Raw genomic sequence first — 21,383 nt, 5'->3', positions numbered from 1 at the left:
GCAATTGCATCAGCATGGCGTTTGGGGCCTGATATTAGAGCACACGAGTCGGTTTTGGGGCATGATACTTTTAGCAGATGACTACTGGTACACTGGCTGTTTGCTTACATTCGAAGCTGCCTGCCATGGTGTGAAACGAGACAAGTCTTTTCTTGCTCAGACCACAATATGGATAGCAGCAATAAGCATATAATGTTTTGCATGACAGCATGCAGAAACATTTTTTTGTTCTTGTGAGGAGAGGACGGCCGTTGAGCAAATCCATTTGTGACTCGCAAGGCTGTAGTTCCCGTCTCATTTGCAGAACGCTTCGGTCCATCAGGGGACCCAACCTGGCGGTGACGCCACGACAAGAAACAAAATGCTGGCTGGCCCTGGAGCCCTCATCCACTTTTTGCACGACCACCTGAGACTTGCTTGCACCCATAACTGTGATCCGCAAACGAGACGTTGAGATGCCCACAGGACCCTCCTCATGGGACGAGGCTGTGCAGCAAGACCCAAGACCCAAGGCGTGAAGGTGACGCGGCCGGCCTGGCACGGAGTCCATGCCAGATTGAGACATTGATGATATTCCGTTGGATGAGACAGCAAAGCAACAGTGGCAGCACTCGCACTTGCACACCTGCCTGAAGGATCGACCACTCCGATGTGGAGAGAGAGAGAGGGAGAGAGAGTGCGCGCGGGATTCCCACCACGGGACTCTTATCACGGCATTCAGGACGCAGTTCAAGGTGCAGTGGGACTGCAGGGGGTGCTTGCAAGATTCGCACTGGCAGGCTGTTATACGAAATACAGGCAGGCAGTACCCATTGAAAAAGTCAGACACTGTTTCCTGGTTTGTGAAACCTCGCACAAGCGTCGTGAGGCTTTTGCTGCAGGAGGGGAACTGAGAAGGTTTGGTGGCGGCAGGGCAGGGGTTAGCCGGAGGGTTTGATGGTCCGCCGTTGTTGTTTGTTTGGTGTTTGGGGAAATGTTCCGGTCGTTGTGTTTTGGGGTAACGTTCCGGTCGTTGTTTGGGGAAATGCTCCGGTGGTTGGTTCCGCTGACCATGACGCTTGCTATCCGACCATTGACAAGAGGCAATGAAAACCAGACCTGCCTGGTGATGAGCCAGCCTGGTGTGGTGTGAAACTTGTAGGTACTATGTACTGGTGCGGCATTGTGCAAATAACAAAACCGCCAAGTATCTCCATTCTTGACGGCTGTTGCTCAACTGTCTTAGTGAGGTGGAGAGCCGCTCTGGCGAAAGCGGACTAGTCCCCGTGCCAAAGATGACATGGGTGGACAACTTGGACTGATTGATAACGGGATTTGGGGTTATAGCACCCATCTCGTTTGGACGTGATTGCCGACTGGGCCTCGCCGTTCGGTCATCGTTCCCGGGGACGGGCTTAGGCACAGCCACGGTCGGGATTCGCCAAATGCAGACGATGACGAGTCTGGAGGAGCTCGAGCAACGACGGAGACATGGTCTACCGGAGCGCTTTGTGGATCTGATCGCTTAGTATGCTTGCTCACCGTGACGTCCAGTCATCCCTCCAACCTTGGGAGGCCAGGGCTCGCTTGTCTGAATCCCGTAAGGGACAGAGTTATCGTTGCCTTGCTGTGACTGGGTGAAGACAGAGAGAGACCCTGTTTGACTTTGCCCGGTCCGACTAAGCTCAGGAGTCTCGAGCTGATGTCGTATGATCAAGGCTTTTGGCTCTGCTTGAAGGACCTTTTCGCAGTCGAAATTTCTGGGATCTTGCCTGTCGACATTGCGGAGATACGACGGATGTTGGCGGATGTTTGTTGCTGGCGGCGGCTGGAGATTGGATGGGCCACACAAACCGTGGGGCGCAGTGGAACAGCGAAGGAACCACCCCAGACAGACAGGCATGACCTGGAATTGACACTGCTTGCACGCTAGCCGCAACAGGGCTAGCATCGAGGGCAACGATAAGATGCAACGTCCAGGCCTCCCTGCAGGACACAGGCTCGACTCGACTCGATGAGGGAAACATTTGCGTGCCCCGCCAGGGCCTGCTGTTCTGTGAACCACCAAACGTACGTCCAAGGTCCGTCCGTCTGCGAGGCAGGAGGCCTGCAGGCGGGTGACGATGCTGCTGCTGCTCAGCCACGACGTCTCAGGTCGTCCCGGCACCATGGCATGACAGTCTTTGCTGCCTGGTGCTCCCCCGGTCACCGTATCACGATCCCCAAGATGATGTCGTTGATCGCCTCGAGGCGCTAACACCGCGAGCGGGCTAGTGGCGTCGTTCAGAGACCTGGCGGCGGCAGTTAGTCCCTGAGCGGCCCCCTTTTCCAGGCGGATGGGCTCACTGTCCTGCTCAGAACCGCCCGGGTGCCCTTGTGCTTGCCGGACGAACAAGGTCTTCGCGTAGGACACAAGCATTCGGCCGTCCGTCTGGCTGCTAGTAGCAGAGCTGTCATTGCGAAAGTGGCCCGTGGTCTGGAGTGGCATGTATAAGAGCCTGGGAGGCGACGTCGTGGGTTTCCCTGCAATGAGCCTCTACATCGCCACCCACCTCGCCATATTCGAACAAGCCCGCATCCCAAGCAAGGTACGCTACTTAAGATCCGATTGTTGAGCAGCCCGCGGCTCCCTGCAGCGCCTCAGGAGCAAACCTTAGTCCCCAGGACGGCAGAAGTCACCCTACCCACCTTGGACATCGAACTTTGCCTTTCTTAATATTGCCTCGCGGCCGCCGCACGCCGCACGCCAGAGTGGATGCGTGTCGGCACCCTGGTGGAAAGTGCTGTGCGCGCGTGCTTGCCTTGCTTGCCCCTTTCTGTTCCTGGTTCTCCCACCAACTTATCCACCAGCCCAGCCCAGTGATACGCACCGCCAGCCCACTGCCTCTGTCAACACACTCACGGTCTCTTCTGCTCTTGCTAATCCTGTAACCAGCTGTCCACCGCCGTCGTCCTCTTGAGCCGTCTCGTGACGATCGCCTAGTTGCTGCATCCTCACGCTGTGCCACCGAGGTCAGTTTCCTCTGCTGCTCCCCCCGTCTGGCGCCATACGTTTATTCCCAGTGCCTGGCCTTCACGTGCAGATCGCGCCCCCACCCCCCTGGCGGGACGGGTGCCCCTCGCCCGCTGCCATGCCGGCGACCCTGAACCTGCAGGAGGGCGGGCGCTGACTGGTGTCTGGCAGCGAGTGTGTCCGCGTGCCGCCGCTGCATTGTCCCGCAAGGGTCTAATAAACTAACAGGCGGTGAAAACGCATGGCCTGCCCCGTCCTCTCGCATTTCCTGCTAACCCGCCGCGTCTTCTTCTTCCACTCCTCTAGTCTCTCCATTCCTTCCCACTCGCCTCCTGCCTCTCATTCCCAGTCCATAACATCGCAACAATGGCTTCTCGCCCTCAAAACATTGGCATCAAGGCTATCAGCCTGTACTTCCCCAGCCAGGTACGTGAGCCGGCGTGGTCGCCCGCGAGCCCCTCCGTCTGCTGTAGCTGTGCCTGCCCCTCGCCCTCCGAAATCGCAGTCCCCTGCTGTTTTTTGCTGCACACCCCGCCTCTTGGCCAGAAAAAGGCACAAGACAAAAAGCAATGCACATATCACCTCCTATCTATAAGGAGCACAGCGGCACGAGAGCAGCATGGTGGAAGCTTTTTGAGACCGTGTTGCTGACATGGGAGTTTTCTGTCGCGTGTAGTACATCACCCAGAGCGACCTCGAGGTCCACGATGGCGTCTCCACTGGCAAGTACACCATCGGTCTCGGTCAGACCAAGATGACCTTCTGCGACGATCGCGAGGGTAAGTTTGGACTATTCCCCCACTGCTCCTCAGTGCCGCACCCAAGGGTTGCAAGAGAATGCACCGAGGACATGCTACCAGAAACTAACGAGCCATGCTTCCCTGCAACAGACATCTACTCCTTCGCCCTCACCGCCGTTTCTTCCCTCCTGAAGGACTACAAGATCGACAAGAACTCGATCGGTCGCCTTGAGGTCGGTACCGAGACCATCCTCGACAAGTCCAAGTCCGTCAAGACTGTCCTCATGCAGCTCTTTGGCGAGAACACCAACATTGAGGGTGTCGACACCATCAACGCTTGCTACGGTGGCACCAACGCCCTGTTCAACTCCGTCAACTGGGTCGAGTCATCGGCTTGGGATGGCCGCGACGCCATCGTCGTCGCTGGCGACATTGCCCTCTATGCCAAGGGCAATGCCCGCCCCACCGGCGGTGCTGGCTGTGTTGCCATGCTCGTCGGCCCCAACGCCCCTGTCCGCATCGAGCCCGGCTTGCGTGGTACCTACATGGCCCACGTCTACGACTTCTACAAGCCCGACTTCACGAGCGAGTACCCTTACGTCGATGGCCACTACTCGGTCAACTGCTACATGGAGGCTCTTGACGCGGCCTACCGCGACTACTGCCGCCGTGAGGCCAAGCTTTCCCAGAACGGCCATGTCAATGGCACATCGGACAGCACCAAGACTCCCCTGGACCGCTTCGACTACCTGTGCTTCCACTCGCCGACCTGCAAGGTCGTCCAGAAGTCGTACGCTCGTCTTCTGTACCACGACTACCTCGCCAACCCCGAGGACCCTGCCTTTGCCGAGGTTCCAGGTGACATCCGTGACATGGACTACAAGAAGTCCCTGACTGACAAGGTCGTCGAGAAGACCTTCATGAACCTCACCAAGAAGCGCTTCGCCGAGCGTGTTGGCCCTGCGATCCAGGTCGCCACCAACTGTGGCAACATGTACTGCGGCAGTGTTTGGAGTGGTCTGGCCAGCTTGCTCGCCCACGTCGGCAGCGCAGGTCTGCAGGGCAAGCGCGTTGGCCTGTTCAGCTACGGCTCTGGTCTTGCTGCCAGTTTCCTGTCCTTCCGCGTCGAGGGTGATGTTGAGGAGATGGTCAAGAACCTCAACATTCCTGCCAGACTCGAGGCCAGACGCCAGGTCGCGCCTAGCGTCTACGAGGACGTAAGTTATGGCCTTCACAATGAGCACGAATCTAGTCGAGTCTTGAATACTGACATTTCATCCGCACAGTTCTGCGCGCTTCGCCACGATGCCCACCTTCAGAAGGGCTTCTCTCCCAAGGGTGACGTCTCCACCATCGCCCCCGGCACCTACTACCTGGAGAAGGTCGATGACATGTTCCAGCGCTCCTACCTCATCAAGGAGTAAGCGTACCTGTCTGCGACGCATATGCTGGCGACGCGGATGCCTTTAAGGGCGTCCGTGGTCTGAACCAGAACGGCCGTTTTGGCGCCCGTGCTCCATTGTCCTGGGGACAACGTACGGGTTCAAACGGGATTATGACACCTCGTTATATACTAATATGGGCGTTGGGACGCCCAACTAGAGAGAAGGGCGTGTGAGGGTGGAGCATCCACTAATAATCGCGGGCTGTGGTTCAGAATAGAAGTTGTTCCCTTGATGGAACGACCACATCCCCAAGCTCGCGCTGTGTGTGGGTTTTTGTATATACAAGGAGCTCCCCCTCAACTGTTTGTGATTTGGGGAAAGCAGGGCCGTATATCATGGTCCTGATACGGAAATAGACTCTGTTCAGAATATGCCTCCTTGAGACCAGCGGCGTCTGTGTGCATAGCCAAAATGTTCGCACTGCCTCTGGTTGAGACCATTGATCCATCAAGCATCTGGCACCTGGAACGTGAAATGTTTTGTTTTTTCTAGCAGCATCACGCTTTTTATCTATTGAACCGTCATACTCGATCTAGTCTACAAGTCTGTTCTACATGGGCATTCGTCCTACGCCCTCAAAACCGGAAATTCGTCGCAGGCGGGACAATCTCATCACGTCTGCTTGGCCTTGTGCCCTGCGATGGCCTTGCGGCTCTGCAAGACAACCATGTGCTCCTTGGCCTTGTGATCCCACTTCCACGTGGCATTGCGGTGGAGCATGTAGTCGCGCGACTTGATGCCCTTCCAGATGCCCCAGACGCCGCCGACGGGCCACTTTGCCTTGAGCCAGGGCTTCCAGCCCGACTCCTTGCGCGGGTTGATCTTGACCTTGACCTTGTCGTAGACGCTGGGCAGGCTGGCCGCGCGGTACTTTGCGCGCAGGGCGTCGTACCAGGCCCGGGGCCCGTAGACGCGCCAGAACTCGGCCTCGCTGTAGTACGTGTGCGCGTAGAACCACTTGGTGCCGCCCAGCTCGGCGACCTTGTCCTCGATGCTGCGGTTCGCCTGGACGAAGGCGTCCGGGTCCGAGGGGCCCCAGCCCCAGAGGCCGACGTTGAGCATCTCGCCCGTCTGGCCCTGCGGGGTGGCGCGGGCGCCGCGCAGGTGCGGGTGAAAGGTCCCCGGCCCGGCGGGCGTTTTGAGCGGGCACAGCCACAAGGGCCAGATGCCGAGCTTGTCCGAGGTGTAGTCGATGAACTGCTCCGCCGTGTCGTAGGGGATGCCGAGGTCCTGCACGACGAAGCGCCCGCTCTCGCCCGAGGCGTGCAGCGCGCGGTACAGCATGCGCGTGTGCAGGAAGTCGTCGAGGAACCACCGGAAGAAGCGCGTGAAGGGGACCGGGCGGAAGTACTTGAACGCCGCCGCGCCGACCCAGAAGCCGCCGCGGTCGTAGCGGAAGAGGTACTCGGCCAGGGGAACGTATTCTGTCACGGACCCCTGGGCGAGAAGCTGCTGTGAGGAGGAGGACGACGAAGAGGAGGTGGCTGCCATGGATGAAGGGAGCGCCTTTGTCCGCTCCTGAACGTGCATGTAGAACCAAGGGTCCCAGGCTCCGCTAAAGGTCTGAACCTTTTCGGACGGCGAAGGCAGCTCATCGGTCATCTGGCCGGTCACGACGACGCCGTGGTCCTTGGAGTACAGGATGCCGTCGACGTAGTCGTTGTCCTTGTTGGCGCACTCCTCCTTGACGGCAGCGATGGCCTCGGCCACGCTGCTGGTCCTGCGGTACGTGGTGCGGACATAGCGCTTGGCGTCGATGAGACGCAGCTGAAGCAGGGTCGTGACGCCCAGTGTGCCGACGGAGCCCGCAGCGCCCTTGAACAGGTCCTGATAAGGATGGCCGTCGTCGGGCTTGGCCTCGATGATCTGGCCGTCCGGCAGGACCATCTCGACAGAGAGGACGTTGTCGTCAAAGTAGCCGTGGCGGAAGCTGGAGCTCTCGCCCGCGGTGCCCGCATAGCCGCCACCAGCAGTGATTCCTGGGAACTCCATGACGACCGGGGGCACGAGGCCGTACTTGAGCGTGTGCTCGACGAGGCGGTCCATGGGGACATTGGGCTCAACAAAGGCGACACGGTTGGCCGTATTGACCTCGAGGACATTGGACAGGGCGCTGATGTCGACGAAGCGGGCACCGGACTTGAGGTGGGATGGCCGGGTCGAGTTTGTGCTGCCGTGAAAGATGCGGTATGGCTCGGAGCGCTCAAAGAAGGAGCGCACCGTCGAGGAGATGAGCCTGACAGCCTGCGTGTGACGCTCCATCTTTGGCACAATAGGACACACAAAGACAACGAGGGTCAAGGTTGTCGAGGCGGCTGTCCTTGATATTGGTGGCCCCGTGGTGACGTCGCAGATGCGAACGTGGTTGCCAGCCAAAGTCTCAAAGGTCAGACAAGTGAGTGAGCAGGGCGCGGTTGACAAGAATGGCAAGCACTGGGTGTACTGTACTTTTGTGTGGGTCCCACCTCTCCTCCCCGATCCCGTCCCTGGCGACCAGGGCCCTGGTTCGCAATCCACCGAAGCAACCTAGTGTAAGCCTTGAGAGTATTGCTCACGACGGAATGGCCACTCTTCCGTCTCGGACGGGCATGTCAGCAAACATTTGTGTAGTTTCAGCATGGGCCATGGCCGGTGTTGGGACATACCGCCGCCCAAGGATAAGAAACTCGCGTCAGAGTCTGGACGGCACGGCGTGTCGTTCACTGGCACATAAACACTTAGGCGGCCCCTCTGCTGCTGCGTCGACGCACGTCCACATCATTGAAAACTTCATCCTTCAATGTCTTCTGTATTATTTGCATGATGGCGCTACAGCTTCGCCAGTGCCTCAGGCAATGGGGGTGCCTCCTTCCCAAGACAGTCATACGCCAGTTTCTGCACGTCGGCATCCGAGTATGGCGTCAGCTTGTCCACCTCGATCGCGACTTCGGCAAGCGTCCTGGCCTTGATCGTCGTGAAGCTCGACTCGATCTTCTCCGGCTCTTCGGTCGTCTTGACGATAAACTGCGACCAGCCCTCCATGCACCGCCTCGCCTCCTTGATGTGGCCCAGCAGCATCGCAAACACGTGCGGCATCGCCTCGTATTCCTCCATCACGACTTGAACCCCATCCCTCTTCAGCTTCGCGGCGAGATACCGGTCTTCGTCCGCCAGACACTCCCACCCGGTGCACATGTAAATCGGCGGCGACTCTTTCCACGTCGCATTCAGCTGCAGGCTTACGAGCGGGTGCAGCATGTATGCATCGTCCACGTACAAATGCTTCCGCGGAGGTGTCGCGGGCCAGGCGTGGTCGGGTGGTGGCTGTTTAGATTCGAGCATCCGCGCTGGTGGAAGGTAGTCCCACTGCGAGTTCCGATCCCACGAGGGCATGCTCTGGACTATGCAGAGCCATGGCGAGTTTACGGCGACGCCTCCCGGTAATGGTACACTGCGGAGCTCTCCAAACCAGGTAATCTGTCGGTTCTGTCGTCGTAATTCGAGGACAGTCTGCAGCAGAGCCAGACTCAAATTGCCGCCGGCGCTACAGCTCGAGTTAGTTCATGGGCTAAATCAGATATCCAACCATCTTTGGACTCGGCAGCTCACCTGTCTCCAGCAAAGACAATATCCGAAGGAGAAACTGGTTCATGTACTGCACCTGGTGGAGGGTACAGCAGGGTCAAGTATGATATCAGCGCGTCCAACACGGCTGCTGGAAACGGGTTCTGAGGCGCCAGGCGATATCGCACAGAGTAGACACGGCCTCCAGTCAGCTTCGCCAGCTTCTTATTGCTTTGCCGATGTGTCGCCGGATCGCAGAGGTAGTAGGCGCCACCGTGGAAGTAAAGGACTGTGCTCTTCCGCTTGCACTCCTTCATCATCTCGTGGTACTTTTCAGTCTCGGAAATCATCGGGAGGGGGTCGTCCGGACCGGCACCGGCGCGATAGCCGGTCCATTCTGCCTCTACCGGCTCGATGGCTGGCTCTCTCAGCGCCTCACCACTCGACCTCGGCTCTTTCATGGCTTCCACGGCACCCATCAGGGCGTCTCGGACATCGTTCTCTGGCGGCACGTCTGCGACGACTTTGCTGATCCATATCCGGCCTTTGATTCCGGGGTCTTTGAGTGTCATTGCCTGCACCTTTCCGATTGGTCGTGGTGTCGACCGCGTCAATATGGAGCGCATTACTGAGAGGAGGACATCACTGCGGACGTCGAGATACTGTGACGACTCGGACAGCCCTAGCAAGTTGGCGAGAACCACTCTGAGCATTAAAGGCAGTTTGGGGATCAGCTGCAAGGCCAGCCGAAGATTGTTGGCCTCCATACATTCAGGGGCCCTGTCCAATCCAGCTGGTCTATACTGTTGTCACTAGTCCTGTTAGCTGTGGCAATAAGGGATCGATTCATCCCCTGAGTTATTCCAACTTACATGAGTGTGGCAGGAGATGAGTCCGTGATGCCTAGCAAGAACAGAGAGTGCAGCAGTTGCGAGGTGCAGTCAAGGCTTTCTTTGGGAAGGTTTCCAAGAGGGCACAGGGAAGTGATGACGACAGTGGATCATTGACGGGCTGAACGACGAACCCGAGAGAGGACGTAAGGGATGGGCCCTGGGTCCTGGGTCATGCCGTCTTTTTAAGACGTGGCTGGCGAAGACAAAGCGTGGCGAGAGTCCTGCCGGCGCCATGGCAGGTTGCCACGAGGACCTGCCAGCTCGAAAGGGTGCCCAGCGCGAGAAGCCACGACAAGAGCACCGCATTCGACATGCATGACCCTTGGAGTGGGACGTCGGTGGTGTGAGAGAGCCCGGAGCCCGGGAGGCGCCACACCACCCTCAGCAAGCCGGCGGCAAATCTTGCAGCCGCAGGCTCGCAAGCCGAGGCATCTCTGCTGCTTTTCAACCTATGTCGCCGGCGCACGCCCTCCGACTCTGATCAGTGCTCGCAATGCCGAGTCGGCCGGCTGCAGCACTCCCAACCTTGGGAAGCTGTCGAACATTTGACCAGTTCACCATCGTTGTATATACGACAGCCGGGCCACTTGTTGTAACCTCCCAACAAGATGCGGATCCTCGTCCCAAGGCGCGTTCGTTTGTTTCTTTTTCTTCCTCTTTTTCTCCGAGGCCCTGAAAGTATGCTGCTGGGATGTCCCTGGCCTGGAACAATCGAGGATCCCTAATTCTCGTCTCGGAGGGCTGGGCGGTCAGCCCTGGCTGCTGCTTGCCAAGACGATGCCCAACCGCCTGGCAAATCGCATCTCTTTGCTGGGACTCTAGCTTGACAGCTAGCTACAGGACCCCTGGATGCAGCAAATCAAAGCTGATACACGACCCCAGATTCCTGCTTCCATGTACAGTCGAGACGCGGCAAGGTTGCCAGCACGCAACGCTTCTGATTAGATGTAGCTCGGCACGCTCCGTCCTGGTTCAGCAGACTCTGGCTCCCGAGCTCCACTACAACGTCAGCAGCCAAGTCTTCAGCCGCGAATTTCCACAGGAGTCTTTTTTCCCTCCTTCTGCCAACGAGTTTCTCGAGAGAGAGAGAGGTATTCACAAAGGGTCATGACTACAGCTCTGGGTGGAACAGCTCGTAGATAAGTCGGTGCACTATACAATCAATGCAAGTCCACGCAGTGCCAGTGCCAGTGCCACGTGTATCATCTACAGACTTGGCCGCCCGCTGCAAGCACGTCTTTTACCATTCGCTGGGGGCCCGCCAGCGCCGTCGACACAAAGTCGCAAGGCTGTCTCGAATAGGCTAGGTCGAGATCCATCGTCAACTGAAGCTCGATCGATTCAAGGTTCTGGAAACAGGCCCCCCCTCCCCGGCCCCTTATCCCCCGTGCCTCAGAACACAGTACTGTGGCATCTCTTCTTCCCTGGGGCCTGACCTCCTTAAAGTACCTAGTAATGCGGGAGCCCCTTGCCTTTTTTTTTTTCCTCCTTTTCTGCAAGACGTTGTGCTGGCGGGACATTTCTGAATCTTCTGCGTTCCAGGATGATGATGATGATAATGCACAAAAATGAAGTTCCCGATGTACGTTCCAATGGTGAGACGGAGACCGGACGGGCCTGCAACAAGGACACACAGACACACAGACACACACAGACACACATCACGGGTGCTCGATGTCGGGCCACGTTCCAATTTTGTGACTCGTCACCGGGGAATTTCACCCCCAGGCGTAATCAGGACTGCTGCGGCCCTGTTAAGTCTGTTCATTAATCCGTCATTGGTGAACAACAACAATAACAGTCCCGTGCCTTATATTCTCTGGAGAAGGCTAAGCCTGTAGTAGTAGAACTACCTCGCTCCATCGCTGGACAGCGGGTGTCGGCCCATCTACACTTCCTTATGTCAAGGCGCACTGTAGAGCAATTGCGCGTAGAGGTCCGGGACACCCCTCGAGATACGACACTGTGGGAGTGTGCGGCATGCATCAGCACGACTTTGTATGTGCTGCATGCATGCAGAGCGTCGCTTGTGTGTGATTACTATAGATGAGAAACCCGTATGCGTCTTCCATTCTTATTTTTTTTTGTACATCATTGGAATTTAGGTATAATACTCTCTGGCTTGGTTTGGTACTTTACACACATGAACGAGAAAATATTGCTGCTGCTATGTCGACCCCCCCCCCCCCCCCCCTTTCCCACACAAAAAGCATCCCATGCTTCACGATAATGATTGCTATTGTAGACAGGAGGAAGATGATCGTTGCCGATACTTTGACAGCCACGAGGTTGTGGTTGCGCGGGGTGTGTGTGTGTGTGTGTGTTGCACTTATTAATGTTTGACGCAAGAGCCCCCTTCAACAAAGGTTGAAAGATGTCTTTTGCGACGCGGTTTTTGCTTAGGAGCTGCTGCCAGCGGCAGTCTGGTCGGACGAGGACGGGCCCTTGGACGCGGCGAGCTGCCACGCGGGGATGGAGGCCTTGCCGCCGGGCATGCCGCTGCCGAAGGGGCTCGAGCGGCCACCGAGCGACGAGATGTAGTCAGCCTTGCTGGCCGGGGCAGCAGTGGTGGCGGCGGGAGTGGTGGCAGTGGATGTCTCGCCGTTCTCCTTGGCCGGAGTGGGCGTCGCAGGGGTCGATGCGTTGTTATTGGTGTTGTTGTTGGCCGTCGAAGGTCGGAGGGTACTGCTGGTGCCGTTGGCAGTGGCAGTGGCGGTCGAGGCACCGTAGGGAAGGGTCGCTGGAGCAGCAGCAGCGGGAGCTGGCGCGCTCATGCGCTGGCTGATTAGTGACTTGAGACTCTTTACTTCGTCGCTGATCTCGCGGAGGCGTCGGTCGCTGTGCTCCTTCTGGGCGGTCATGGACTTGGGGATCAAGCCCTGCAGCGACTTCATCTCCTCGCGCAAGCGGTCCGTCTCGTCCTCTTGCCGCCGGCTCGCCGAGCGCGTGTCCTTGATGAAACTCTCGAGATCCTCGAGGACCTTGTCGAGCTTCTCTGTACGCTCCTGCTCCGACGCCTTGAGCGCTTCCGTGTCCTTCGACAGCTGCTCGATCGTCGCAAAGGCCTTCTCAAACTGCTCGTCCACCGTCGCCTTGTCCTGCTCGAGCTTCTCTGGCGTAGGCGGAGCCACGAGTGGGTATATATATCGCTGTTTGCACGAGACGGTTTGTTAGTTCTTGATGTCCTGTTTGTGGCCACGTGCGTTCGTGTGCTGAAAAGGAGAAGCATACCTTGGTGATGGCATAGAGGCCGTATGAGACTCCACCAACGACGGTCGCCATGATGAACAGGTCGCGCCAGTCCCTTCTCGGGGGCTCTGGCGGAGGGGCCTGCGGCCACGCGCCATAAGGCTGTTGCGGCGGATACTGCGGTGGCGGGTAGTATGCTGGCTGTGCTGGGCCTACGGCCTGGGGGGAAGGCATAGGCGGAGCACCAACGGACTGGCCGGAGCGCGCGAAAGAGGCATCAATCTCGTCCTGCGTCAGGTTCTTTGAGCGCAAGAAGGAGATCTTGTTCTCGACCGAGGAGCCGACCACGTTGGGATCCTGGAGGAAGGTGATAGCCGACGCCACGATATCCTCGCGGATCGCCATGGCGGCGAGGCGTGTGCGTGCGCGCGCACAAGGGCGACGATCGATGCGTGGGTGGGTTGGTGGTGCCGTCCGCGGTTGCGAAACACAGGAGATGGACGCTCTCTGGTGATGCTGGTGATGGGGATGAAGGTGTGGTGCGGTGTGGTGTGGTGATGCCGCGTGGAGGAGATGATGATGGTTTGCCGAGCTGCTTTCGGTGGTGGATGGTGCTCGCGACGGGCCTGTAAAAGCAGGGGGCCGGGCTGGGCCGAGGCTCAAGGGCGGCTGAGGCAACGGACCTCGCCTCGCAGCACCAGCAACTCAGAGCGCGGGGACTCCACGTCTTGGACCCCCGGACCGGCACGAGTCGCGCCCGCACAACACAAGGACCCTGTTCTTTGACACCAACTACCGATGAATGCTTCTGTGGCTTCGAACCATGGGCCCTGCCTGTCCTTTCTTTCACCTTGCACCAGAGTCATCCTGGTCCCTGGCACTCTTACCTCCATGTGGCTAACATGAGAGCATCTCAGCCTTCTTCGCTCAGATATCATCCAATGCACATGTGACTTGGAATCACTCTACTGACACGGGTCGTCTCCTCCTTTTCACTAGTGTTCTAGTCGCCAAAGACTAGTGACACCAATAGAAAGATACTCGTCTTCTACATTTTGGTATATTTTCTTCCGGTTGTGTGTAGCAACTCTACAGGGTGATGGAGACTCTCGCAGTACAAAGCTTGTACGCACAGGATTCCAGATGCCCAGGCCGTTATCAACCAATTTGGCAGTGCTTTCAGCGAAATTCTCTCTCTGATCTTGCATAATGCGTCCACAACTCCGTAGTAGCCTTCAGTCGCCAGGCAAAGGCAGGGGTGCGAATTGAGGAACCTACCTCCCCACCACCTAGGTAGATCTGTAACGATAGAGATCGTTCCGCCAAGATGATGTAATTGGCGGACCGGGCGAAGAGTCTTACGCTTCAGCACTTCTGGACATCTGGCGGGAGTAAAGCGTTGATCCGTCGAGTGCCAGAGCAGAAATCAGGGTATAAAAGCTTCCTGGTATTCGCAACTTGAAACACGCCCCGAATTCTCAATATTTGGAACGGTCGCATGGCTACCGTTGCTCCTGCGCCTGACCACTGGCTTGGGCGCCGGGAACTGAGCATTGCCACCTACGACAGCAGTCGCTTTCCCAGCTTGGAAACGAATCTTGCTCGGAGATGGCGGTGTTATCCTCGGATATAACAGCACATGGAAGCGATGGGTGCGACATTGAGATTGCTAAGACAATGGGACGAAATTCGAAAAGATCAGACGGCTTCTGTCCCGCATGAATCGTACTGCCTGGTTTTAAGGTCTCAGATCTCAAATAGGCTGGCTGGCTGGCCTTGCACGTGCTTGATCCAGAATACTGCAGGCACGAACTCCGGTAATGATGGCGTCTATGATGATCAAACAGGCAACGGGTACTGGTACATCTATTGGCCCACTCTGGACAGATGGGTGGGTTTTCTGCCGGTCCAGGGCCGAGCCGAGAGGCGCTGGCGAGGACACACGGAACGGCGAGCCACTGCGGGAACCGCGGAAAGGAACCACGATACTGGCTGGAACGCTCATTCAGTCGATTCAATATGGCTGTTTCGGAGCTTTGGCCCACCAGGGCGGGCGGGTGGAATCCACTGTGGTGCTATTTGTGGGAAAGGCAAGGTAAGCGACGAGCGTAATTAATGGCAGAGCTATGAGCATGTGAAAGTGGCCAGGAACGGAGGGCGCCGGGAGTGCAAGCGATGACAACAAGCCCCTTGCACCGGCCCAACCACAATCTCTTGCAGGCGCCGCAACGCAGATCATTTTATTGCCTCATGGACAAACTGCGGTGCTGGCTGGTCGGCCAGTTGCGGATGGGACACTTTCTTGATACAAAGTGTAAGCGGAGCGCTGCCTTGCCTAGAGACCAAGCCCCAAGGCATACTGGCCAGAGTGTTGGGATGCAGTTGAGTGGCCGCTCGAATCCTCGCACCATCCAAAGCCACCACCGCGGATACCCATCCGTCCATCCGCTGGGGGCTGGCTGGGGCCGTTGCGCTTGTGGGTTGTTGTTCTCCCTAGATCCTGTCCTCATCACCTTTTCCGTATGATTCCGTCATCCGCCGTGTCCTGAAGGTGCTTGTTGCTCGTTGTAGATACCACAAAGTCTCTCCTCCTCCTCCCCCCGGAAAACCTCCATTTCCGCCCTCGGCAATCGCAACACTGTCAAGGCCGTCCGTCCAGAACACTCATTCACGTTCCATTGCGTCCCCTGCCACCGAGCCGGAGCATCCAGCACCTGCGTCGTCGCCTCTTGTGTGCAACGTGACCAGGGGGTGGGGTGGTGGGCGGCGCAAGTAGAGGTACTTACATGCCTGCTGGACCCGTCCCAAGACAGCCCTGGAGCTCCCACGCCCCTGCAAGACCCGCTCCACGTTCTCTCCGTTCGCCTCTTAATCACAGCTCCTGACCCGTCGCCAGCACCATTCACCACCCCTCCTCCCAGCTCTCTGCTTTTCATACGACTGCCACTCGTCGTCGTGCACTGCCTTGAACGAGCAGGAGATATTCTCCTTTGCGCAACACAGGTCCACGTCACTCTTGGGACGACGGCCATCACGCCACGCCATCTGAGGGCACGCCTGGCAATCACGACCCCTCGACCCCGCCCGCGATATCTTCTTGTCTCCACCAGAGCTTGAGAGCCGCAAGCGCTCGACGGACCGCCGGCCATGGCGGACTCGACGAAGCCGGCCAGCAAGGCCCCAGAGATCTCTGCCGAGGCCAAGAAAGCTGCAAAGGAGCTGTACCCCATGTCCAACTGGAAATACGACGCCTTCCTCCACACCTTTTCCATCCTTGTCGACCTCTTCTTCCGCGAGGTGCACCCTCGTGGAGCCTGGCGTGTCCCGAGGACGGGCCCGATCCTCTTCGTCGCCGCGCCCCATGCCAATCAGGTACGTGCAACTGTGCTGATAGGTACACTTAGTTTGCATGTGGAACTGCTTCTGATGACTCTCGTCTCCCCATAGTTCGTGGACGGCCTGGTCCTCCAACGATCCCTCAAGAACGAAGCAGATCGCCGGGTCAGCCTGCTTATCGCGCAAAAGTCTGTCCATGGCTTCATCGGATGGGGTTCTCGCCTCATGGGTTCAGTCCCCGTGGGCCGGGCTCAAGACAAAGCGAAGCCCGCCAAGGGCTTGATCTACCTGCCTGACCCTGTCAACGATCCCACATTGATTCGGGGCGTCGGTACAGATTTCGAGAAAGAGGCGGAAGTAGGCGGCATGTTGTTTCTGCCGTCCGCCAAGGGACAGTCTGGAACGTCTGTCGACATTGCCAAGATCTTGGGTCCAGAGGAGATTCGCATCAAGCGTGCGCCCCAGGGCAAGCTCGCCATGTTCCAGCTCACTGGCCGGGACGACCTTGACGCCGAAGGCAAGCTCACGAACCCCCAACGCAAGGGGCCAAGAGATGGCTATGAGGGCACCAAGTACAAAGTCGCACCTCATATCGACCAGTCGGAAGTTTACCAGGCCATTTTTGACAGGCTGCAAAATGGAGGGTGTGTTGGCATTTTCCCCGAGGGCGGCAGCCATGACCGCACCGAACTCCTCCCGCTGAAGGCTGGTGTCGCCATCATGGCTCTGGGCACACTCGCGCAAGATCCCGACTGTGGTCTTAAGATTGTGCCCGTGGGCATGAACTATTTCCATGCGCACAAGTTCCGCTCCCGGGCCGTGGTCGAGTTTGGCGCACCGTTCGAGGTCCCGCGGGAATTGCTAGACATGTACATGAACAACCAGAGGCGAGATGCGATCGGACAGTTACTCGACATGTGTTGGCAGTCTCTCAGTGCTGTCACTGTCTCAGCTCCTGATTACGACACGTTGATGCTCATTCAGGCCTGCAGACGACTCTACGTCACAGGCAAGAAGGTGCCTCTGCCCACAGTGGTCGAACTCAACCGACGACTTGCTGTTGGCTTTTCGAAGCTGAAGGACGACCCGCGAATCATCAAAGTTATGGCAGATGTACGCAAATATGACAAGCAGCTCAGATACCTAAACGTCAAGGACCATCAACTTGCGGTGGCCAGGCTCTCGGTCCCAACCGTCATCTTTACGCTGCTGTACCGCGTAGCCAAGATCTTGGTTCTGTCGGTCGGCGTAGTACCAGGCCTGATTCTCTTCACGCCAGTGTTCATTACCACCAAGGTCATTTCTGTGAGAAAAGCCAAGGAAGCGCTTGCTGGATCGTCAGTCAAGATCCAGGGCAGAGATGTCATGGCGACATGGAAGCTCCTGGTAGCCATGGCGTTCGCGCCTATCGTCTACAACTTCTACTGCATTCTCCTCGCGTACAAGGTGCACACGGACCGGCTCTACGGATATGTGCCGGAATGGGTGTCCATCTGGATGATCTTTATTGCTGGCTGGATCGTGTTCCCGGCCATCACGTATGCGTCACTACGCTTCGGCGAGGTCGGGATGGACATTCTCAAGTCGCTGCGGCCATTGATTTTGTGCATCAACCCTGCGTCCAGCTACAGTTTGCAAAAGCTCCGAGAAAGACGCGCAGTCCTCGTCGAGGAGGTCGTCGAGGTCATCAACCAGCTCGGACCCGAGATCCACTCTGACTTTGAGCGCACACGGCTTATCTCCGACCCTTACCACGGGGAGCCCACGTCTGGCTCCAGGACCGAGGAGGGCAATGTTGACGGGTACGACGAGGGCGCGGGGCACCTGGACGCCCCCGAGTCGCCCCAGGCTCTGCGGCGGAGAGACACGACTCAGTCCAGCCGAGCGATTCCCAGGACGGAATCGTTCAGCAACATTGGCGCGATTGGCATGTTTGCCTCGCGACCACCGTCCCGGTCGCGCAGCCGGAGCAGGCAGAACAGCATGGGTGGGGGTTTTGGCATGGGAGGGTTCCCGATCTCTGGCTTTACGAGCCTGGACTCGCGGGAAGGGTTTAATGAGGCGAGCAGCAAGATCCGCGAAGCCATGTACGAGCGTGGGCAGATGCGGCGGAGGAAGAGCGGCTTCTCGACCGACGGTAGCACCGTGGGTGATGGAAGCGAAGAGGGATGGGAAGAGGCGAAGAAGTCGGCTTGAAGCAAAGCATTGTTGTAGCGAAATTGTTATCCTGGGAGGAGCTGGGGATGGGGAAGGAGTGGAGGACATTGCTTCTAGACGGGGACTAGTTGATGATGTCTGCCATTGACGGCCGCTGCAAAGCGCAAGACATGAAGCGTACAGCAACGCTTTGGACACACATATAGTAATATCGATACCAAAGACAGGCACAATCCCAAGCCCAACGTTTGTAATACGGCGAAGGGCAAAGGGGGAGGGAGCCCCACGAGAGGATCTGGGTGATAGCTCAGAGATAAAAGGCTGTCTAGTGCCAACCAACACCGATGACGGAGACCAATCAGACGTACGTCAGATGTCTCGTACTCCGAGCCGAGAGAGACCTCCGGCGCGGGGTGGGCTCCGTTGTGGTGCAGTTGGCGTCGGAGCCGAGCCGGACTTGAAACCCGTCCCAAGCCCCGAAGACGGTTCAATTCCGGCCGGCCAGCTTGGTCCCATCAGGTTGAGTCCGAACACTTATTAAAGAGTGCCGGGACCCCCCAAAGGCGTCGAATACACAATGTCAGGCAATGGGGCCGCGCGACGACCTCGGATGCCCAATGCGGATGTATGCCACGAGAATCTGCGAGTGGCTGCTATTGGCTACTATCTCCGCGGATGTAAGTTTTTCTGAGTTGTTGTTATCACCGAGAGAGAGAGAGAGAGAGAGAGAGAGTAAGGGAGGGAGAGAGAGGACGGGGTTTAGCGGGCTAGCGTTTGCGACAGGCGGAAGTCCGAGTGCGTGCGTACGTGCGTGCGTGCGTGTGCTGTATTGAGTACAAGTACTTTAGCGTAGGCGAGTGGGTGCAGTTCTTTAGGCTGCTAGATTCCCCCCCTATCTCCTGATTGATTGCTTCTTACCCCCGCAGAGGTGGGCTGGCATGGGGGGAGATTTATTGTATAAAAACATGCGGTCTGTTCCTTGCTTGGCCCGCGGCTCTTGAAGGGCTGCTTTCTCTTGGCTTCCGCTCTTTCCAGAAGTTCACCGTCAGTGGGCTGTCCTCCCCAGTCCGTGGTTCTTGCGCGCCCTCTTTGTTTGACCCGCTGTCCATCAAGACAGTCGCCCCAAGACCTCATAGAGAGAGACTTGTGTCGACTTTGGAGGCATATTGAGGAACAGACAGACGGACATTGCGTGTCGCTCGACTGCCAAGCTCGACTTGCCGACTGACTGACCGGAGGCGGGGCCGGGTCGGGGCAAGCAAGCCGCTGCGGGTCGGATCTGATAAGGCCTGCCTGCAAAGGGTTCCCTCGGGCTCCAGTCATCATTATATTCCCACTATGACCCGCTCCTCCACGCAGGCTCCGGGAGGAGGAGGCGGAGGAGGCGAGGCGGCCATGTCGTCGTCGCCTGCAACGGTCTCTCCTTCACCACCAACCACCACCACCACCACGACTCGACGCCGGCAGCCGCCGCTCAAGCAGAAGATGGCCCTCAGCCTCCAGTCCCTCGTCTGGTCGGCGCAGAGGCTCGTCCTCGGCGACACAACCGCCACGCCCGCCGACACAAACACCCCGGCGACTCCCGCGGGCCTCTTCCCGCCCACAGACCCGGCCGCCGACGGCGACGACTGCGCTCACGACTGCCAGAGCTGCTCCATAAAGTACCCCTGCGACTTCAAGATTGACGAGGCTGACCAGCTTTACGGCTACGTTAAGGGTTGGAGCACCTACGTCTTGGTTGCTACGGGCAAGTCGGACTGGGTGCGCGACGTCGCCGACGAAAAGGGCAGCGTCATGCAGGCCCTCGACCGCCACACGTCGTCGCTGCCCTCCGAGGCGAAACAAAAGATGGGCAGGATGATGCTCTCGGCCTCAAACATCCCCACCCCTCACGGCACCAGCGACTACTCGGAGCCCACCACCGTCCTGCTCCTCCCGGCCTTTGCCGTCATCCACAACGTCTCCCCGGCCACCGTGCCCGCCGTCGTCGACAACTTTGTCAGCCGCGCCGCCACGTCCACGACGCCTCTCTCCGCACCGCTGTCCATCCCGCGCTCCGTCCCGCTGCGCGCGACGGATAATAGTACGACCACCACTGCCACCACCGCGGCCCTGACGGCAACACCGTCCCCACACAACGTGCTCATCCTGCTCTGCAGCCAAAAGACGCGCGACGCCCGGTGCGGCCAGTCCGCGCCGCTCCTCAAGCGCGAGCTCGAGCGCCACCTGCGGCCCCTGGGCTTGTACCGCGACGCCGACGACCACAGGCCGGGCGGCGTGGGCATCTACTTCATCAGCCACGTCGGCGGCCACAAGTACAGCGCCAACATGATGGTGTACCGCCGCGCCAACGCCTTCGGGGTCGACGACGTGGACAGGGGGGCGGCCGCCGAGGCCGGTGGTGCCGATGCCTTCAAGATCGATCCGCTGGCCAGGTTTAAGAAGAAGCCGACGACAACCACGACCACGGCCACGGCCACGGCCACGGAACCGACGCCGGCAGAAACAACAACAACAAATGGGGACAAGGCAGAGGAGACGGAGAAGGAGAAGGAGAAGGAGAAGGAGGAGGATGGTGACGATGACAACGTCATCACAGACGAGGGCGCAGCGCAGTGCATATGGCTCGCCCGCATCAAGCCCGAGGACTGCGAGAACATTGTGCGCTACACGGTGCTCCAGGGCCGCGTGGTCAAGCCCGACTCGCAGCTCCGGGGTGGGTTCGACCGCGGGAGGAGTCTGGTCAGTTGGTGAATTTTCATCCATCCTATAGACAGACAGGCAGGGGCCTTGTAGTAGACGCTGGCCAAAACGAGAGGACTAGAAAGCCGGCAAGACTATATAGATACAAGGCGAAGAGGAGAGAAGTCGTGACGAGCATAAAAACAAGTCGTCGCAGCCTAGAGTCGACGACAAGGGCTGGTCAGAACCAAGATACAGCTGATAGAGGAATGATACACGAGGCAATGATGAATAAAATCGGAAACAGTCAAGTGAAGACTTTCTGTCTTTTGAGAGTATGTTGTCTTGAGCTTCTTTGTGATTGCCGCCTCTTTCTGCGCATGTTTGGGACACTGCCAGATGCGTT

At 58.1% G+C, this 21,383-nt stretch overlaps 7 protein-coding genes across 7 annotated transcripts; 3 read left to right on the top strand and 4 right to left on the bottom strand.

Annotated features, from left to right (window-relative positions):
- Positions 1-14: 14 nt before the first annotated feature.
- Positions 15-642, bottom strand: B0I36DRAFT_144655 (uncharacterized protein). Its single transcript, XM_046148428.1, has one exon. The coding sequence runs from the start codon at positions 563-565 to the stop codon at positions 71-73; it is 495 nt and encodes a 164-aa protein (XP_046010676.1). The 5' UTR covers positions 566-642; the 3' UTR covers positions 15-70.
- Positions 643-3,289: 2,647 nt separating this feature from the next.
- Positions 3,290-5,271, top strand: B0I36DRAFT_144623 (putative hydroxymethylglutaryl-CoA synthase). The gene is made up of 4 exons (XM_046148427.1): positions 3,290-3,418; positions 3,669-3,771; positions 3,883-4,949; positions 5,019-5,271. Exons 1-4 carry the CDS (start codon positions 3,359-3,361, stop codon positions 5,154-5,156), a joined length of 1,368 nt encoding a protein of 455 aa, XP_046010675.1. The 5' UTR covers positions 3,290-3,358; the 3' UTR covers positions 5,157-5,271.
- Positions 5,272-5,627: 356 nt separating this feature from the next.
- B0I36DRAFT_328097 (uncharacterized protein) lies at positions 5,628-7,643 on the bottom strand. The gene has a single exon (XM_046154552.1). It carries the CDS (start codon positions 7,437-7,439, stop codon positions 5,790-5,792), a length of 1,650 nt encoding a protein of 549 aa, XP_046010674.1. The 5' UTR covers positions 7,440-7,643; the 3' UTR covers positions 5,628-5,789.
- Positions 7,644-7,805: 162 nt separating this feature from the next.
- B0I36DRAFT_328095 (alpha/beta hydrolase fold-domain-containing protein) lies at positions 7,806-9,906 on the bottom strand. Its single transcript, XM_046154551.1, has 3 exons — positions 9,593-9,906; positions 8,766-9,532; positions 7,806-8,700 (listed from the first exon to the last, which is right to left on the bottom strand). Exons 2-3 carry the CDS (start codon positions 9,485-9,487, stop codon positions 7,986-7,988), a joined length of 1,437 nt encoding a protein of 478 aa, XP_046010673.1. The 5' UTR covers positions 9,488-9,532; positions 9,593-9,906; the 3' UTR covers positions 7,806-7,985.
- Positions 9,907-11,810: 1,904 nt separating this feature from the next.
- Positions 11,811-13,424, bottom strand: B0I36DRAFT_271564 (peroxisomal membrane anchor protein conserved region-domain-containing protein). Its single transcript, XM_046151293.1, has 2 exons — positions 12,845-13,424; positions 11,811-12,762 (listed from the first exon to the last, which is right to left on the bottom strand). Exons 1-2 carry the CDS (start codon positions 13,205-13,207, stop codon positions 12,013-12,015), a joined length of 1,113 nt encoding a protein of 370 aa, XP_046010672.1. The 5' UTR covers positions 13,208-13,424; the 3' UTR covers positions 11,811-12,012.
- Positions 13,425-15,949: 2,525 nt separating this feature from the next.
- On the top strand, positions 15,950-18,334 carry B0I36DRAFT_246485 (uncharacterized protein; the record flags this gene model as incomplete). Its single annotated transcript, XM_046150234.1, has 2 exons — positions 15,950-16,174; positions 16,250-18,334. 2 exons carry the CDS (start codon positions 15,950-15,952, stop codon positions 18,332-18,334), a joined length of 2,310 nt encoding a protein of 769 aa, XP_046010671.1.
- Positions 18,335-19,274: 940 nt separating this feature from the next.
- Positions 19,275-21,310, top strand: B0I36DRAFT_328085 (Sucrase/ferredoxin-like-domain-containing protein). Its single transcript, XM_046154550.1, has one exon. It carries the CDS (start codon positions 19,634-19,636, stop codon positions 21,047-21,049), a length of 1,416 nt encoding a protein of 471 aa, XP_046010670.1. The 5' UTR covers positions 19,275-19,633; the 3' UTR covers positions 21,050-21,310.
- The last annotated feature ends 73 nt before the right edge of the window (positions 21,311-21,383 follow it).

Source organism: Microdochium trichocladiopsis, assembly GCF_020744255.1.
Source record: "Microdochium trichocladiopsis strain MPI-CAGE-CH-0230 chromosome Unknown B0I36scaffold_7, whole genome shotgun sequence".
Taxonomy (NCBI): Eukaryota; Fungi; Ascomycota; class Sordariomycetes; order Xylariales; family Microdochiaceae; genus Microdochium; species Microdochium trichocladiopsis.
Note: the sequence above shows the minus strand (reverse complement) of the source record. Positions and strands in the feature narration are given on the sequence as shown.

Excerpts from the sequence above, each read along its gene's own strand:
- B0I36DRAFT_144655 (XM_046148428.1), bottom strand. The coding sequence starts at position 565 with ATGTCTCAATCTGGCATGGACTCCGTGCCAGGCCGGCCGCGTCACCTT.
- B0I36DRAFT_144623 (XM_046148427.1), top strand. The coding sequence starts at position 3,359 with ATGGCTTCTCGCCCTCAAAACATTGGCATCAAGGCTATCAGCCTGTAC. Across the intron at positions 3,419-3,668 it reads GCCTGTACTTCCCCAGCCAG|TACATCACCCAGAGCGACCT; the intron begins GTACGTGAGCCG and ends TGTCGCGTGTAG. Across the intron at positions 3,772-3,882 it reads CTTCTGCGACGATCGCGAGG|ACATCTACTCCTTCGCCCTC; the intron begins GTAAGTTTGGAC and ends TCCCTGCAACAG.
- B0I36DRAFT_328097 (XM_046154552.1), bottom strand. The coding sequence starts at position 7,439 with ATGGAGCGTCACACGCAGGCTGTCAGGCTCATCTCCTCGACGGTGCGC.
- B0I36DRAFT_328095 (XM_046154551.1), bottom strand. The coding sequence starts at position 9,487 with ATGGAGGCCAACAATCTTCGGCTGGCCTTGCAGCTGATCCCCAAACTG. Across the intron at positions 8,701-8,765 it reads ATTGTCTTTGCTGGAGACAG|CGCCGGCGGCAATTTGAGTC; the intron begins GTGAGCTGCCGA and ends CTCGAGCTGTAG.
- B0I36DRAFT_271564 (XM_046151293.1), bottom strand. The coding sequence starts at position 13,207 with ATGGCGATCCGCGAGGATATCGTGGCGTCGGCTATCACCTTCCTCCAG. Across the intron at positions 12,763-12,844 it reads GCCTCTATGCCATCACCAAG|CGATATATATACCCACTCGT; the intron begins GTATGCTTCTCC and ends TCGTGCAAACAG.
- B0I36DRAFT_328085 (XM_046154550.1), top strand. The coding sequence starts at position 19,634 with ATGACCCGCTCCTCCACGCAGGCTCCGGGAGGAGGAGGCGGAGGAGGC.